This window comes from Salmo trutta, chromosome 16 (assembly GCF_901001165.1).
Source record: "Salmo trutta chromosome 16, fSalTru1.1, whole genome shotgun sequence".
In the NCBI taxonomy this organism is placed as follows: domain Eukaryota; kingdom Metazoa; phylum Chordata; class Actinopteri; order Salmoniformes; family Salmonidae; genus Salmo; species Salmo trutta.
This window is the reverse complement of record NC_042972.1, coordinates 35,695,679-35,712,137: the sequence shown is the minus strand read 5'-3', so window position 1 is coordinate 35,712,137 and position 16,459 is coordinate 35,695,679. Positions and strand designations below refer to the sequence as shown.

Genomic DNA, 16,459 nt, shown 5'->3' with positions numbered 1-16,459 from the left:
GTGACTATGCATATATGATGAACAGAGAGTAGCAGTAGTGTAAAAAGAGGGGTTGGCGGGTGGTGGGACACAATGCAGATAGCCTGGTTAGCCAATGTGCGGGAGCACTGGTTGGTTGGGCCAATTGAGGTAGTATGTACATGTTGGTATGGTTAAAGTGACTATGCATATATGATAAACAGAGAGTAGCAGCAGCGTAAAAGAGGGGTTGGGGGGGCACACAATGCAAATAGTCCAGGTAACCATTTGGTTACCTGTTCAGGAAGTCTTATGGCTTGGGGGTAAAAACTGTTGAGAAGCCTTTTTGTCCTAGACTTGGCACTTGGTACCGCTTGCCATGTTGTAGTAGAGAGAACAGTCTATGACTGGGGTGGCTGGGGTCTTTGACAATTCTTTGGGCCTTCCTCTGACACCGCCTCATGCATGCCTCAGTGTTGCTTGCCTCGAAGCGAGCATAGAAGTGATTTAGCTCGTCTGGTAGGCTCATGTCACTGGGCAGCTTGCGGCTGTGCTTCCCTTTGTAGTCTATAATAGTTTGCAAGCCCTGCAACATCCGACGAGCGTCGGAGCCGGTGTAGTATGATTCAATCTAAGCCCTGTATTGACGCTGTTTGCTTATTTCCTTATACAGCTGACTGAGTGCGGTCTTAGTGGCAGCAACTGTTTGTGGTGGTAAAAAACAGCCATGAAAAGTATAGCTGAGAACTCTCTAGGCAAGTAGTGTGGCCTGCAATTTATCACAATATACTCTTCTTCAGGCGAGAAAAATCTAGAGACTTCCTTAGATTTCGTGCACCAGCTGTGTTTACAAATATGCACAGACCGCCCCCCTCGTCTTACCGGAGTCTGCTGTTCTATCCTGCCGGTGCAGCGTGTATCCCGCTAGCTGAATATCCATGTCGTCATTCAGCCACGATTCCGTGAAACATAGGATATTACAGTTTTTGATGTCCCGTTGGTAGGATATTTTCTCTGGATAAGAGCCTCTGCTAAATGACAAAAAATATATACATACTGTAAGTATGCCCCCAATGCAATTGAAAGTATAATACATCCACAGTGTGATTTCAACTGATATTTGTTGAATGTATATAACAACATTCTGTCCTTGGTTAAAATTATCTAGTCCAAATACGCATGATTCCACAGTTTGAATCACTTTTACCAACCAGGATTCCATCCAACCTTATCTGGTGTTCTGTGTGAATTTAAGTATACTTCTCTTTCTCTCTCTCTCCTCCCGGAGGATCTGAGCCCTAGGACCATGCCTGATGACTCCTGGCTGTCCCCAGTCCACCTGGTCGTGCCGCTAATCCAGTTTCAACTGTTCTGCCTGTGGCTATGGAACCCTGACCTGTTCACTAGAAGTGCTACCTTGTCCGGGATCTGCTGTTTTTGACTCTCTCTCTCTCCCACACCTGCTGTCTCAACCTCTGAATGACCCTGCTGGTCATCTATGAATGTTTGAACATCTTGAAGAACAATCTGGACATAATGGCCATGTACTATCTCCACCCGGCACAGCAAGACTGGCCACCCCTCAGAGCCTGGTTCCTCTCTAGGTTTGTTTCTAGGTTCCTGCCTTTCTAGGGAGTTTTTCCTAGCCACCATGCTAGGTAAAAAGTGATTTATAAATACATTTGATTGATTGAAGTTAACTTGGAGTCGTGCAATGACATGTTGTGTGGTCCTCTCACTATGACTTGTTGTGGAAACATGCAGTTAATTAGGCTACAGATTAAATAAATAATGATCATTTTTACAGGGTTGTGAAAGTAGCAAGCAACACTGCAGCATGCATGAGAGCATCAGCTGTTCCGGACGACTGAGTGATCACGCTCTCCGTAGCTGATGTGAGTAAGACCTTTAAACAGGTCAACATTCACAAGGCCACAGGGCCAGATGGATTACCAGGACGTCTACTCCGAGCATGCGCTGACCAACTGGCAAGTGTCTTCAATCACATTTTCAACCTGTCCCTGACCGAGTCTGTAATACCTACATATTTCAAGCAGACCACCATAGTCCCTGTGCCCAAGAACACTAAGGTAACCTGCCTAAATGACTACTGACCCGTAGCGCTCACGTCTGTAGCCATGAAGTGCTTTGAAAGGCTGGTCATGGCTCACATCAACACCATTATCCCAGAAACCCTAGACCCACTCCAATTTGCATACCGCCCCAACAGATCCACAAATGATGCAATCTATATTGCCCTCCACACTGCCTTTTCCCACCTGCACAAAAGGAACACCTATGTGAGAATGCTATTCATTGACTACAGATCAGCGTTCAACACCATAGTGCCCTCAAAGCTCATCACCCCCATAGTCCTCTGGCCTTCCTGACCATTTAATGATGGATTCTAATGAAGTGAAGGATAAAGCCCATATTGTAGGGGTTTTTAACAAGCACTTCATATCTGCTGGTTCAGTCTTTGATAATGGTGGGACCCAGGCCTCTAATGTAAGCTCTGTTACAGTCAACTATGATATAGGCCCTCATGTGAACCATTTAACTTTGAGCCTGTTTCTTATACTGAGGTCTATAAAGCACTAAAGGCTATAGACACTAAAAAGTCTGCAGGTCCAGACAACCTGGGCCCCTTCCTCTTAAAGATAGTAGCTGGTATTATTACTGAACCTGTGGCTCACATTTCCAACTTGAGTCTCTTGACCAATTCCATACCCAGCATTTGGGAATCAGCGTATGTCATCCCACTGCTAAAGGGTGGAGATCCCTCAGATGCTAATAACTATCGTCCTATCTCTAAACTCCCTATCCTGGCCAAAGTCTATGAATCCCTTAATTGAAAAGAACAAACTGAGCGGGGTTCAGTCTTTAGATTGGGGCACAGCACCACAACTGCAGCTATGGCAGTGGCAAACGACATCATTATTGGACTTGATATAAAGCAACATTGTGCTGCTCTGTTTGTGGATTTATCAAAGGCCTTTTATTCAGCTGACATTGGATTTTTGCTAGCTAGACTCAGAAACATTGGTCTCAGTGAAGGTCCAGAAAATTGGTTTAGGAACTATCTTTCTGACAGAACACTGTGTAAATACTGACAGTCACAAGTCTAGCTTTTTTTAGATGAATAGAGGTGTGCCCCAGGGTTTCATTAGATTAATTTGCATTAATGATTTGGGAAATGGGATGCAACCACCAAAGTTACATCTATATGCAGATTATACAGTTATATATTCATGTGCTCCTTCTCTGGTTCAGGCTGTTGAAGACCTCCAGACTGCTTTAAGTCACTGCAGGCCTCCCTTTATGGTCTCAAACTGGTCTTGAATATAGAAAAAACTAAATGCATGACCTTCACCAGAGCTAGAACACTGCCAGATAATGCATTGTCACATCTGGTGGCTTATCCATTGAAGAAGTGTCATCCTATAAATAACTACAGTTGAAGTCGGTAGTTTACATAGACTTAGGTTGGAGTCATTAAAACTAGTTTTTCAACTACTCCACAAATTTCTTGTTAACAAACTATAGTTTTGGCAAGTCTGTTAGGACATCTACTTTGTACATGACACAAGTAATTTTTCCAACAATTGTTTACAGTGTGATGGCTTTCGTCGTAATGAGAAGGGGACCAAAACGCAGCGTGGTAAGTGCTCATATTTATTCACTTAAACAAAGAAACACTTAAACAAAGAAACAAAATGAAAGCAAACAGTTCCGTCAGCCAACAGATAACTAAACGGAAAACAACTACCCACAAAACCAGGTGGGAAAAAGGCTGCCTAAGTATGATTCCCAATCAGAGACAACGATAGACAGCTGCCTCTGATTGGAAACCATACCTGGCCAAAACATAGAAATATAATGACATAGAATGCCCACACCCTGACCTAACAAAATAGAGAAATAAACCGTCTTTCTCAGGTCAGGGTGTGACATACAGACAGATTATTTTGACTTATAATTCACTGTATCACAATTCCAGTGGGTCAGAAGTTTACATACACTAAGTTGACTGTGCCTTTAAACAGCTTGGAAAATTCCAGAAAATGATGTCATGGCTTTAGAAGCTTCTGATAGGCTAATTGACATCAATTGAGTCAATTAGAGGTGTATCTGTGGATGTATTTTAAGGCCAACCTTCAAACTCAGTGCCTCTTTGCTTGACATCATGGGAAAATCAAAAGAAATCAGCCAAGACCTCAGACAAAATGGTAGACCTCCGTAAGTCTGGTTCATCCTTTGGAGCAATTTCCAAATGCCTGAAGGTACCACGTTCATCTGTACAAACAATAGTATGCAAGTATAAACACCATGGGACCACGCAGCCTTCGTAACGCTCAGGAAGGAGATGCGTTCTGTCTCCTAGAGATGAAAGTACTTTGGTGCAAAAAGTGCAAATCAATACCAGAACAACAGAAGAGGACCTTGGGAAGATGCTGGAGGAAACAGGTACAAAAGTATCTAAATCCACAGTAAAACGAGTCCTATATCGACATAACCTGAAAGGCCGCTCAGCAAGGAAGAAGCCACTGCTCCAAAACTGCCAATGAAAAGCCAGACTACGGTTTGCAACTGCACATGGGACCAAAGATCGTACTTTTTGGAGAAATATCCTCTGGTCTGATGAAACAAAAATAGAACTGTTTGGCCATAATGACCATCGTTATGTTTGGAGGAAAAAGGGGGAGGCTTGCAAGCCGAAGAACACCATCCCAACCATGAAGCACGGGGGTGGCTGCATCATGTTGTGGGGATGCTTTGCTGCAGGAGGGACTGGTGCACTTCACAAAATAGATGGCATCATGAGGAGGAAAATAATGTGGATATATTGAAGCAACATCTCTAAACATCAGTCAGGAAGTTAAAGCTTGGTCGCAAATGGATCTTCCAAATGGACAATGACCCCAAGCATACTTCCAAAGTTGTGGCAAAATGGCTTAAGGACAACAAAGTCAAGGTATTGGAGTAGCCATCACAAAGCCCTGACCTCAACCCCATAGAAAATTGGTGGGCAGAACTGAAAAAGTGTGTGCGAGCAAGGAGGCCTACAAACCTGACTCAGTTACACCAGCTCTGTCAGGAGGAATGGGCCAAAATTCACCCAACTTATTGTTGGAAGCTTGTGGAAGGCTACCTGAAACATTTGACCCAAGTTAAACAATTTAAAGGCAATGCTACCAAATACTAATTGAGTGTATGTAAACTTCTGACCCACTGGGAATGTGATGAAGGAAATAAACACTGAAATAAATCATTCTCTCTACTATTATTCTGACATTTCACATTCTTAAAATAAAGTGGTGATCCTAACTGACCTAAGACAGGGAATTTTTACTAGGATTAAATGTCAGGAATTGTGAAAAACTGAGTTTAAATGTATTTGGCTAAGGTGTATGTAAACTTCTGACTTCAACTGTAGGTATTTGGTTGGATGACAAGTTGTCCTTTAAAGTTGATGTGGATAATCTTGTGACAAAGCTTAAATTTAAATTGGGTTTTTATTTTTGTAGTAAGGCTTGCTTCCTGATTATGGCTAGAAAGAAGCTTGTTCAGGCCACTTTTCTCTCTGTAGATGATTATGGGGACTTGTTGTATGCGATTTCAATCTCCTCTGTCTTCCAGAGACTGGACTCGGTTTATTATGCATCCTCGTGCTTTATTACAAATGCCAAGTCACTCACCCACCATTGCACATTGTAACAAATGGTAGGTTGGACCTCAGTTTATATGCGCAGAAAGATACATTTGTATGTGTTCATCTACAAAGCCCTTTTGGGTAAACTCCCTCTTTACCTCTGTAGTCTGGTCTCCTTCACCACCAGCAGTTACCATACCCGGTCTGCTAGGCGGTTGCTACTTAAAATCCCCAGGACATTCACAGTATAAGGCAAGACTGCCTTCTCTTCTTATGCACCAGATGTGTGGCATAATCTACAATCCATGCTTCATCTAGATATGTTAGTGCCACTGAATGAATTTAAAATATTGATGGGAGACTCTGTTACGGAGGAGTTAAATGCTTTTTTTAGACTGGACCATGTTATTGTATTGTATTGTTGTATGTTTTAATTCTGTAATGTATTGATTGTTGCTGCCTTCTTGGCCAGGTCTCCCCTGAAAAAGAGACTCTGGGTCTCAGTGGGTTTTTCCTTGTTAAATAAAGGTTAAATAAACAAAATAAAATCACTAAGCTAAGGACCCTGGAACTGAACACCTCCCTCTGCAACTGGATCCTGGACTTCCTGACGAACCGCCCCCAGGTGGTAAGGGTAGGTAACAACACATCTGCCACGCTGATCCTCAACACGAGGACCCTCAGGGGTGCATGCTCAGTCCCCTCCTGTACTCCCTGTTCACTCATGACTGCAAGGCCAAGCATGACACCAACACCATCGTTACATTTGCCGACAACACAACAGTGGGAGGTCTGATCACTGACAACGATGAGAAAGCCTATAGGGAGGAGGTCGAGACCTGGCAGTGTGGTGCCAGGATAACAACTCCCTCTACGTGATCAAGACAAAGGACAATATTGTGGACTACAGAAACAGGAGGACTGAGCACACTGAGCTGTAGTGGAGCAGGTTGAGAGCTTCAAGTTCATTGGTGTCCACATCACCAACAAACTAACATGGTCCAAACACACCAAGATAGTCATGAAGAAGGCACGACACAACCTATTCCTCCTCAGGAGACTGAAATGATTTGGCATGGGTCCTCAGATCCTCAAAAAGTTATACAGCTGCACCATCGAGAGCATCCTGACTTGTTGCATCACTGCCTGGTATGGCAACTGCTTGACCTCCGACCGCAAGGCACTACAGAGGGCAGTGTGTACAGCCCAGTACATCACTGTGGCCGAGCTTCCTACCATCCAGGACCTCTATACCAGGCAGTGTCAGAGGAAGGCCCAAACAATTGCCAAGGACTCCAGCCACCCTAGTCATAGACTGTACTCTCTGCTACCGCATGGCAAGCGGTACCGGAGCGCCAAGTCTAGTTCAAAAAGACTTCTTAACAGCTTCTACCCCTCTCTTTGACAGTTAATCAAATGGCTACCCGGACTATTTGCATTGTCCCCACCCAACCCCCCATTTTTACACTGCTGCTACTCTGTTTATTATCCATGCATAGTCCTTTTACCTCTACCTACATGTACATATTACCTCAATTACCTCGACCAACCGGTGCCCCCGCACATTGACTCTGTACCGGAACCCCCTGTATATAGCCTCACTACTGTTATTTTATTGTTGCTCCTTAATTATTTGTTATATTTCTTATCTTTTTTCTTCTTAAAACTGAATTGTTTGTTAAAGGCTTGTAAATTAACATTTCACTACAAGGTTAATACCTGTTGTATTCGGCGCATGTGATAAATAAGATTTGATTTAAAATAATGACAATCTTCACAGGGTTGTGAAAGTGCAAGGCAATGAGCCCGATGCTACTTTCCAACAAATATCAAGGGTCTTATTCTGGTGACATAATAATCGATGCTTGGCTGCCATTTGACAAATAAAAGTTAGGTCGCTTTTTTGTCCATAATAATAATCTTATCATGTAGGCTATACTTATGCTCTAGCCAAAATATACTTGTAGTGATGTCCTATTTATGTTTGTTATTGCATAATTGTAGAATATTAGCATGAAAATCTGTTGCCAATTACATGGAAACCTCGCAAAAGGGGAATTTTTATTTTGACGACGAACCGCAAATTCCAAGATTGTGACTAATCCTTATTGTGAATAGCTTCACACAGGTTCCCTCCTGCACTTCTTTACATCAACCTACCAAATTTCACACAGGTGTGTAAAGAAAATAAATCCTTCTTGGGGTGTTCTATCCACATTATCATTCACAAAAATGGTCTGTCTTTCTCCCTTTTCTGAACAGGAATAGCATTGATTCAGCAATGCGATTCTACTCCTGACCCAAGGCAAGTGAAGAACTCAGGCAGCCTAATTCTGCAAAAAAAAGAAAAAAAAGATCTGATGTGATCTTTTCACATAAGCTATTTTTAAGAGCTGATCTGATTGGTCAAAAGCCCAATTAATTTGAAAAAAATATCATAATTAGGCTGCCTGTCTAGCTAAATCCATCAGAATAAATCATATCAAATTGTAAACTGTAAAAAATGTAATTGCAGTAGCAGAGAGCACAGTATTAGTCACATGCGCCGAATACAACAGGTGTAGACCTTACCGTGAAATACTTACTTACAAGCCCTTAACCAACAATGCAGTTTAAAAAAATACGGATACGAATAAGAAATAAATGTAACAAGTAATTAAAGAGCAGCAGAAAATAACAATAGGGAGACTATATACATGGATACCAGTACAGAGTCAATGTGTGGGGGCACAGGTTAGTTGAGGTAAAATGTACATGTAGGTAGAGTTATTAAAGTGACTATGCATAGATGATAATAACAGAGAGTAGCAGCAATGTGAAAGGGGGGGGGGGGGTCAATGCAGATAGTCTGGGTAGCCATTTGATTAGATGTTCAGGAGTCTTATGGCTTGGGGGTAGAAGCTGTTTAGAAGCCTCTTAGACCTAGACTTGGTGCTCCAGTACCGCTTGCCGTGCAGTAGCAGAGAGAACAGTCTATGACTAGGGTGGCTGGAGTTTTGACAATTTGTAGGACCTTCCTCTAACACCACCTGGTATAGAGGTCCTGGATGGCAGGAAGCTTGGCCCCAGTGATGTACTGGGCCGTTCGCACGACCATCTGTAGTGCCTTGCGGTCGGAGGCCGAGCAGTTGCCATTCCAGGCAGTGATGCAACCAGTCAGGATGCTCTCGATGGTGCAGCTGTAGAACCTTTTGAAGATCTGAGGATCCATGCCAAATCTTTTCAGTCTCCTGAGGGGGAATAGGTTGTGTCGTGCCCTTTTCACGACTGTCTTGGTGTGCTTGGACCATGTTATTTGTTGGTGATGTGGACACCAAGGAACTTGAAGCTCTCAACCTGCTCCACTGCAACCCCATCGATGAGAATGGGGGCTTGCTCGGTTCTCTTTTTCCTGTGGTCCACAATCATCTCCTTTGTCTTGAATAGGCATACAACGCTGTGTTTACACAGGTAGACCAATTCTGATCTTTTTTCAAACTAATTGGTCTTCTGACCAATCACATCAGATCTTGTTTTAGAGTTGATCTGATTGGCCAAAAGACCAATTAGTGAAAAAAAATATCTAAATTAGGCTGCCTGTGTAAACGCAGTCTAATATGGGTAAAAGGGTGATGTAGTGCTGCATTAACCTGCTAGTCGGAAATAGGAAACTCTGAAATGTCCAACTTGCTAACTGGTTGTAGTTATACATATGCCATGTTCAACTAGTTAGTAAGTCGGAAAAGTACGCGTTTCCTAGGTCCTAACACGTAAACGTGGCAAATGAGAATTAAATTATGCGGCGTTCACGTGCTGTCGGAGTTATCGGAAGCTCCAAGTTTGCAGTGGGAAATTTCACTTGAATAACAATCCTAATCGGAATTACAAGTGGGAAACTCTGAGAAAATGTTGTTACCTGAGTTGTCGAGTTGTGACGTTTCACTAATGACATTTTACCTTTTTAACCAACAGATGTTAACAAATCAGTGTTCGACAATTACAACCTTATGAATATGTATAATGTAGCTAGTCTGACCATATTGTCAATGCTAAGAAAGCTAGATAACTTTATTATTAGCAATTTTAGCTAGTTTATCAAGCTAGCTAAAATCTTATTGGTTGAAGAATTGTTTCGACTTCAAAAGCACTTGAACACAATCATGTTGGATTGACCACTTCCCAGTTTCCCATGAGCACATGAAGCCAGCAATACATACACATGGATTTAAAGCAGCTGTCCAGTGTTTCCAGATTTCTATTAAATATGATCTATAATTAATTACAATATGAGTGAAATAGTTTTCTTCCAAAAACTGGTAATTAGGTATGTTAAAAAGCAGCTTTTCAGTGTTTGAATGGTGTGGGCATACCCCAACAACAGAATCAAAGACAGTACATTGTAAAGATAGGCAGAAACTGCTTCTCCAGTCACCGATCACGCTTGTAGGTGATGTCGTTGGCTAGCTAAGTTCATGCGTAGAAACCTGTCATCGGGTCTAACGTTTGTCTTGCGCAAACTGAGCACATGCAGGCCGTCAAATCAAAGGCACTCCTTCGATATAAAGTTGTTTTTGACGAAAATGAAAATGTGTCAGTTAGTTACTTTCACGGGGTTGGAGTAATAACATGTTCAACTACTTAAGATATTGGTCTCGAATCTAGGTTGTGCTTTGAGATTTCGAGAAAATTCACTTCTCTCATTGACTTCTCAAACCTGGTCTGCTTGGTCTGCTTCGCAAGCTTTGTGATGTTGTACCTCAGGGTTTATAAACTCTGTGACAGAATGTTGTGGTTAATAAAAATATTAATGACAAGTAAACAGCCAATGAGCCAGTGAGACATCTTGGTCATAAACATGACGTCATCCTCTATCAGGAAATAGCAAGCTGTTTGAGATGAAAGTTTGAGATAGGGTTTTTTAAAGTGTTTTTTTTCCTTCTAAAATGTATGCTTTGGCCACAACTTCAAGTACAGGATGAGTCAACAACATTATTTGGGTATGAGTTAACAGATTAAGGGCTTGATTCAATCTGTTTCGCTGAAGCATTAGAGATTGCACCATAGAAATTTAAAGCCAACATATGCAGTGATTATCATGAATGCAGTCTCTGCTAATGCGGGAACATTGCCTTTGCATTTCAATCACGTTGTAACGCTGAATCTCCGCAATACGGATTGAATCGAGCCCTAAGAGCATTTAAAAGTGAGATTTTCACTAGACGGTTACTTTAAATGAAATCATTATTCAACAAGGAAATAAAGTCTCTTCAATGCCTCAACTTACTTCATTATAGGCCCATGGACAGAATTACCAGAGGCTTAATTTTCAGAAGTATTTCTGGAAATACTACAAATACAAAAACGTAGCATAGATATGATAAACAATTTGTAGCCCAGTTTCTTTTAAATGTCATACAATCACACTGACAATAAAATAATCATCAGACCATTACAGTAAAGTGCAAATTTTCTTTTTACTCAGATTTCATTTTACAGCAGAAATTATGTAAAGCATTCAAAATACATTTTCCACATATAAGGGCAATTCAAAACACTTTGCATGGCCTCAGCAGCAGAAGATTATTTTTAAAAACATATTCAACTATTTATTGATGCGTATACATGCACATTATAAAAAATTCACTTACAAAAGAGGGAAAGAGGTAGAAAGAGAGAGAGATAAAGAGAGAGAGGGGGCATGAAGAACACAAAATAGGAGGGAACAAAGCTAGGGATGAGAGAGGAAAAGAGAAAGAGAGGGAGAAGTCTAGCTAGCACTATTTAAACATGCAGAGTGATGTTCGCCCATAGCCCGTTATAACTACGGCCTGTATTTCATAATTTATCTCTTATTTGACCTTTAACCTCTGGATCAGAGGTCACCTCTGTGCAGCTTGCCCAGGAGCGAATTCGGCAGGACACAGAGTTTTGTTATGTTCAGATAGAAATATGGCATGTAGAACAAACATGCCTCTCTGACATGTAGAATAAGGAATCACGTCAGCTATATTCATAGAATTTCTATCTGCAACATTCGGCTACTGAATGTGGCCCAGTTTCCTTAGAGGAAGTCAAAGTTGCCTGTGACATAGCTTATGTTTTTCTCTACAAACTGATCTCTACGCTTACTTAAATTTACAGATCCTCATTTAGAAAATGTATATATGTTTGTTTATTGCTCTGTGTGTTTCAGTGGAAAGCCTTATCCAGTGTGGATTCACCCCCTTTAAACAGCAGCCCCTCTCTGTGTTTCTGTTAGTGTAGCTGTGATGTGGTTGGAGGGCACACTTCCAGGCCAGGGTATAAAATTAAGCGCATTCAAGAGTTGACTACAGAGTGAAACAGCGATAAGCTGGAGAGCCTTTCCAACATGAATAATTCCTGGGCCATAAAGACTATGCCCAGAGTTTTTCCTGGTCAGGAAAACCACTCCGGGCCCTAGAGAGGATATTATTGTCTTCTTTGTGAGGCTCTACATATATTTGAATGTTTGTTTTATATATGTTATATGTTGTGTCTCAGGTGTTTGGAAGTGGAAGTCCTTTATAGATGGGATGATGTGTGTGGCACCCATCTCAGGCCAACTCCCTGTGAACAAGACCTCAGTCTGCCACCTCTCTGTGGGGTCATCGCCACTGTCATCTCATGAAAGAGGAGGTATAGCCTAATCACAATTGGCTGATTAACACACACACACACGCGCACACACACACAGGGCCTACTCCACACCCCCAAGCCATTCTAGAACCCTGAGTTTAAATCTGAGGGAGGTACTGCTCCCTGAGAAAAAAGAAAAGAGAGAGTGATGTGTGTGCGAGATTGGAGATTGTGAGACGACCGAGTGAGTCGTGTGCATGTCTCTGTCTGTGAAGTTTGCTCCAGCTAAGATATGTTTTTATGGAAGAACGTTGGAAGAACATTACTGCCAGGACTGAACAGATGATAAATAAAGTGAAATGTCGTGCAATTTCCATGCAGAAGAATACACTTTATCAACGTTTCTAAACAGATATTTGCACCTTGAGAATGACCATACAGCAGTTGAATTCCAGAAAGAGGGTTTCTTGTGCTCTACATCTCACTAAATACTCTGCCATATTTAACCCAAGGTATCTATATGACAGTGTCTAGGCCTACATGTACTGCCATTACTGCAAAATGGGCGTGAATGTGCCATGCAGAATTTAGCCTATAATATATCAACCAGCCCAGTCAGAGATATGGCATGACCTGGCAACCTAACTGAGATCCCAATGAGGATTGAAACGTTGTCCATGTTTCCTTCTCACAAATAAATACATGTAGGGGGCAAATCAGAGCTACGGACATTTTGTTATAATGTAGCAACCCAAATGAACCATGGTAATGTATGCTGGGATCCACTACTCAGCGTCTCCCTGGTAGGAGGAGTAGAATACATCATCTGCTGAGAGGACCAAAAGCAGGACTAGTATCAGTCTGTTTCTGCTATAGCCAACTTGTCGCTGTCTTTTAACAATGGAATATTTTCAATGCATAAACACTTAGGTGTAGGAATCACTAACAAATTAGAGTTCAAAATAAGACTGGGCAACCAATCTTCTGTGTAGAATAATCGTCACACACAATTTGGGAAACTATAGAGGGAATGGGTTAACTCGTTTGGAGACATATAGTGGGTTCTTGATATTAGCTTGTACGTTCTGTATATGAGTAGGCACTTTCTAAACCAAACTGGTCATAATCATCAGTCAAAACAAATCTGTAAGACACTCCAGGGAAGGATATGCCTCATTGTAACACTATTGGCAATTACATGCTGAGGAATGTGTCGGGGAAAACACCTGTCTGAAGCTAAGAGAACAAAGTTTCAAATCTGCAATGCATTAACATAAAAGTATACACCCCTTAGCAGACACTTTTATCCAAAGTAACTTAGTACAGCGAGGGCATACATTTTGAGTATGATCCCTGCAGGAAATGAACCAACAACCTTGGCATTGCCAGCACAACGCTCTTCCTAACTGAGCCACAGAGGACCACACTAACAGAAACAGTAACATCACCAGCTTGTTTGGTTTTGACACCTGACAGGAAGTCATTCTGTGTACACTTTACAAGAATCGATTATGAAGTTCTCCTTGCTTCACCACCCTTCAGTTGCTTGAGATGACTGTGTACAGTATTTTTAATACGTGTATGTTTTACCTCCTGGACCAGGAGTTTTTCCTGAACAAGTGACCACATGGTCAGGAAAAACTCCTGCGCTAATCCTAGGGAAAAGTAGAATTCATAATAATTGGCACCACAATGATTTCATTTTTGCTAGCCTGAAATCAAAAGCATGATGTGTATACATTTTGCTTTCTGCCCTTATTCTTTATATCACTTGTTTTAACCTAAGATTTCATCAATGTCATGCTTTAGCAAAATGTTCTTCAATAACACTTATATCAAACACTTGTAAAGTGAAGTAGTTCAAATCCTCTTACAGTCCATAGCCACAAAAAAATGTATGTTGATTTTCTTGCCCCGTTTCTTTGTCTTATTTTCTCATGCACATAGATCCATGGTTAGTATTTACATTATTTACAAACAATACAATTGTCCTGTATACCCGGGTCTCTATCTGTATACCCGGGTCTCTATTTGTATACCCGGGTCTCTATCCGTATACCCGGGTCTCTATCTGTATACCCGGGTCTCTATCTGCTCATATTGTTGTTATAGAAGTAAAATAATATATATTCTTAAATACAGTCTTTTCTCATGAAAAAGATCCAGGGTCTCCATATATACCCATACCTCGTCATTTTATGTACAGAGACGCTAAATAGTCAAAAATATGGTTTGGGCTAAACTCTATAAGGGCTAATATAGGGACCCATGTCCTAGACAGGGGCTAGCGTATAGTAAGTATAGGGACTTCTCACAGACTATAAGAAGTCAAGGCAATGCAATGTGACACTCTCCTCAAAACCATATGTGGCTTTTTGAAGTTCATGTTAAGAACAAATTGACAGAGACAGATAACCATCTGAACCGAATATGTCACATATTACCACACATTACCACACAATAGGGGGATAAAACTGACTCGGGCTAATATGCCCTTTTCTTACTGTAAATTAAATGAAAAACAGAACAAGGTAAATAAGAAAAATTAACAAAAGACAAAATAAAAAAAGAGATAAATAATACATAAATAAAAACAGAAAAGCCAGGTTATTTTCCTTACATAGAGCACATGATAAACACAGGGTAGAGATAGTCAATGAGGACAGAAGTGAGACACCACTACACATAAATACAAAACAAACAAGTTCGGTTCGCATGCAGGAGCTCACAGCTCAAACACATGCATTAGATTCAACAAACACAGACTCACACATCAGGCTAGCAAAATGCTGCTTCAGAGAATGACTTCATAGACAAGTCAATATAACAAATTAAGACACTGTTATTTACACCTAAACCCCTATCTGTTAATGTTCTTCTTACATTCAAGTGTAGTACTTCTCTTTTGGGGGACTGGGTGACTGGTTGACCTGCCTAGCCAGCCAATCAGAGTGTGGTGATCACATTGACTTTGCCAACTGCCATAAAAGCCATGGGAGGAGAAGAGCTAGTGAAAAACAGTGCATGCATACAGGATATGGGAGTGATATTTGGTTTATGTTTTCCTTTCCTAAAATGTGTCATTTATACAGCAAGTACAACAGGTCCAATATAGATTATGCATGTCAATGCAAATGTTGCCCATATGAGAAAACCAATCATCCCACTCTCCGTATCGAACACGTTCGATAACAAAATGTTCATCTTCAGCTGCATCCTGATCTTTTTCTCTTGTTCTTTTCTGCTCTTGTAGAAAACATTGATCTATCTGTGAAGAGTGCAAAGATGCCAGGCAGGGTAATGTAGTGTCCTCCCTGTGATCTGGAGGAAGGGGAAAGCAAAGCGATGCTGTGGCCAGAGCCAGGTCCATACGTTCATCAGAGCAGAGGAGGGAGGAGAGAGAGGAGAGTTGTCTCTGTGTTGTCTCAGTGATATAGTTGCCATGTATCCCTCCTCATTCTCCTGTTTGAGTGTTAGCAGTCTGTTTGGAGTAGAGGAGTGTGGACTGTGAAGTAGTCCCATTGTGAGAGTGGTATGAGGAGAGGGAGGAAAAGAGAGTTGCCCCTGTGTGAGACCGAGGGAGGAAGGGAGAGGAGGAGAGGGAAGAGAAGGGTGTAGAGGAGCTCACAGGATGAGGGGGCTCTGTGTTGGACTGGGTCGTGGGCTCTCAGGACCCCTGGCCTTTCTCTGCTCTCTTGCCCTAGAGGAGAGAAGAGCCCCAGGTCAGACACACACTCACACCACACTGATGGGTGGCACTGGGGACAACAAACAGTTATTTTGGTTCACCAGCCACTTTCTGTGTTACAGTTCTCAGATGACTGTAAGATGAGCGGCCTCATACACACACACACGCACACACCCACCCACGCACACGGGCAAGCGCGCACACACACACACACTTCTCCCCCCCTCTCCCTCCACAACTACCAAGCCAAAAATAATAGCAGGATACTGGCAGGCCAAACAAGAGAGAAGCCCCTCCCACAGAGGAAGTGATGTCATTCAAAGCATGCCCCAGTCCCTGGAAGTAAAGCAGAAGGACCTGCCCCCTCTCTCTGTCAGTCATGCAGAAATACCAGCATCATTCAGCAATATTCAGAGAGAGAAAGAGAGAGGAACAGAGGGAGAGCGAGGAAGAGAGAGAAAGAGAGAGAAAGAGAGAGGAACAGAGGGAGAGCGAGGAAGAGAGAGAAAGAGAGAGAAAGAGAGAGGAACAGAGGGAGAGCGAGGAAGAGAGAGAAAGAGAGAGGAACAGAGGGAGAGCGAGGA

The 16,459-nt window shown here is 41.9% G+C and overlaps 1 protein-coding gene across 1 annotated transcript in view; it reads right to left on the bottom strand.

The window, feature by feature from the left end:
- Positions 1–11,047: 11,047 nt before the first annotated feature.
- Positions 11,048–16,459, bottom strand: part of camta1b (calmodulin binding transcription activator 1b) — a 171,668-nt gene continuing 166,256 nt past the window's right edge. Inside the window, exon 22 of the mRNA XM_029692636.1 lies at positions 11,048–15,887. Coding sequence (XP_029548496.1) covers positions 15,812–15,887 — 76 coding nt within the window. The 3' untranslated portion in view covers positions 11,048–15,811. The remainder of the gene's footprint in view (positions 15,888–16,459) is intronic.